Source organism: Bison bison, unplaced genomic scaffold, assembly GCF_000754665.1.
Source record: "Bison bison bison isolate TAMUID 2011002044 unplaced genomic scaffold, Bison_UMD1.0 scf7180017849657, whole genome shotgun sequence".
Lineage (NCBI taxonomy): Eukaryota > Metazoa > Chordata > Mammalia > Artiodactyla > Bovidae > Bison > Bison bison.
In genome coordinates, this window is record NW_011480230.1 from 30,052 (window position 1) to 31,815 (window position 1,764).

Sequence of the window (1,764 nt, forward strand, 5' to 3'; positions counted from 1 at the left end):
GTGGGACCCCATAGACAGCAGCCCACCAGGCTCCCCCGTCCCTGGGATTCTCCAGGCAAGAACACTGGAATGAGTTGCCATTTCCTTCTCCAATGCATGAAAGTGAACAGTGAAAGTGAAGTCGCTCAGTCGTGTCTACTGCTACCATCCCCAATTCTATTGTTTATTTTCTTGATAGTCCTTATCGATATGCAAAATTGTTTTTTGCTTATGTATGTATTTGTTGACTTTTCATTTTATTTGTCTACTTTATTGCTTTTCTACTACTGCTACTAGCTGTATGAGTCCCTAGACAAAAGTGAAAGTGTTAGTAGCTCAGTTGTGTCCGACTCTTTGCGACCCATGGACTGCAGCCCGCCAGGCTCCTCTGTACATGGGATTTCCTAGCCAAGAACACTGGAGTGGGTAACCATTCCCTTCTCCAGGGGAATCTTCCCAACCCAGGAATTGAACCCAGGTCTCCTGCATTGCAGGCATATTCTTTATCGTCTGAGCCACCAGACCTTGCCTCTTTTGTGCCTTGCTGTGTCCCCAGCATCCAATTCCCTCCCTTAGTAGGCGCTCAATGAACACGGGTCTTGGGCTCTCTCCTAAGCTCGGGGGTCAGTCGAGGGGCAGTTCTGCAGCTCCACCTCCCTGGCCATGCCCATTCAGGTCGGCCCCGCCCAAGCCCCAGCCCCGCCCTTTCCGCTCCTCGGGGGACGCACGCAGGAGCCGCATGGAGGCGCTGGATGTTCCCAGCCGGTTGGCTGCGCGGCACGTGTAGTTGCCGTAATGCCGGGCGCTCACGTTGGCGAAGAGAAGCATCGAGCGGGTGCGCTCCGTCTGCACCTTCAGGCCCTCGGCCGTGCCACTGCTCAGCCTGCCGGGGATCCGGGTCAGGGACCAGACCGCAGGACCCTGGCCCGGGACCCGCTCCGGACAAAAAGCCCAGCCCCCTGACTCCCAGATTCCCTGGAGACCCTACATTCTGTTCCCCCATCCCAGCGACCCCTAGCCTCTGGTTCTAACTCTCCATGGAACTCGGGCCACTCCCACCGATGCCCCTCTCCGGGCACCCAGACCCTCAACTCCGACCTTTAGGGATTCCCCAAATCCCAGGTTTAGGATTCTGCTAAACCTCAGATCCAGTGGTCCCCTAAAGCTAAAGCTTCTCCGACAAGTCTCAGCATCACCCCCACCCCAGACCTTCTTCCTGAATAGTCAGAGGAGGCCAGCCTCCAGCATTCATTATCCCAGGACCCAAATTTCCAGTAAGCCACCGCAGTTGCCCTGGGGCCCAGTGGACCCCAACACCTAGAACCCGGACACCGCCCCCACGCCCTAGTTCCCAGGACTCAGAACTCTGCTCCCTCTGCCCCCTCCCCGAGTCCCGAAGGACCGAGGACCCCACCACCACGGCCCGCCCCAGTGCCATCCTCACAGTCTGTCATCCTTGTACCACTGGAAATCCGCAGGGGGCACCGCCATGGCTTCGCAGCGCAGGAGGGCGGCCCGGCCCACGGCCGTGCGGGCACTGGTCACGTCGGTGATGGTTGGAGGATCTGGTGAAGGACAGGGTCAGCGAATTTTCCTTGCCCAGTGCGGACGAAAGGGTCTCACCCCCAGCCCCTCCTTCCTCCTTCCTGGGAGTCCTCGAGCCCCCTCCTCTTAGACCCCTTCCTCCCGCAGACCCACCCCCTTCCTCCTCTCACACACTCTTCATCCCTAGGGACCCAGGGCCCGCCCCGCTTTCGTGCCCGTGCGGGGGTGGGGTGGGGAGAG

General features: G+C 59.1%; 1 protein-coding gene across 1 annotated transcript in view; it reads right to left on the reverse strand.

Moving 5' to 3' along the window:
- The window catches only part of IGLON5 (IgLON family member 5), a 27,861-nt gene that overhangs the window by 790 nt on the left and 25,307 nt on the right, over positions 1 to 1,764 (reverse strand). Inside the window, exons 9-10 of the mRNA XM_010847579.1 lie at positions 1,424 to 1,544; positions 708 to 862 (exon numbers count right to left, since the gene is read on the reverse strand). Of these exons, the coding sequence (XP_010845881.1) occupies positions 708 to 862; positions 1,424 to 1,544 (276 nt within the window). The remainder of the gene's footprint in view (positions 1 to 707; positions 863 to 1,423; positions 1,545 to 1,764) is intronic.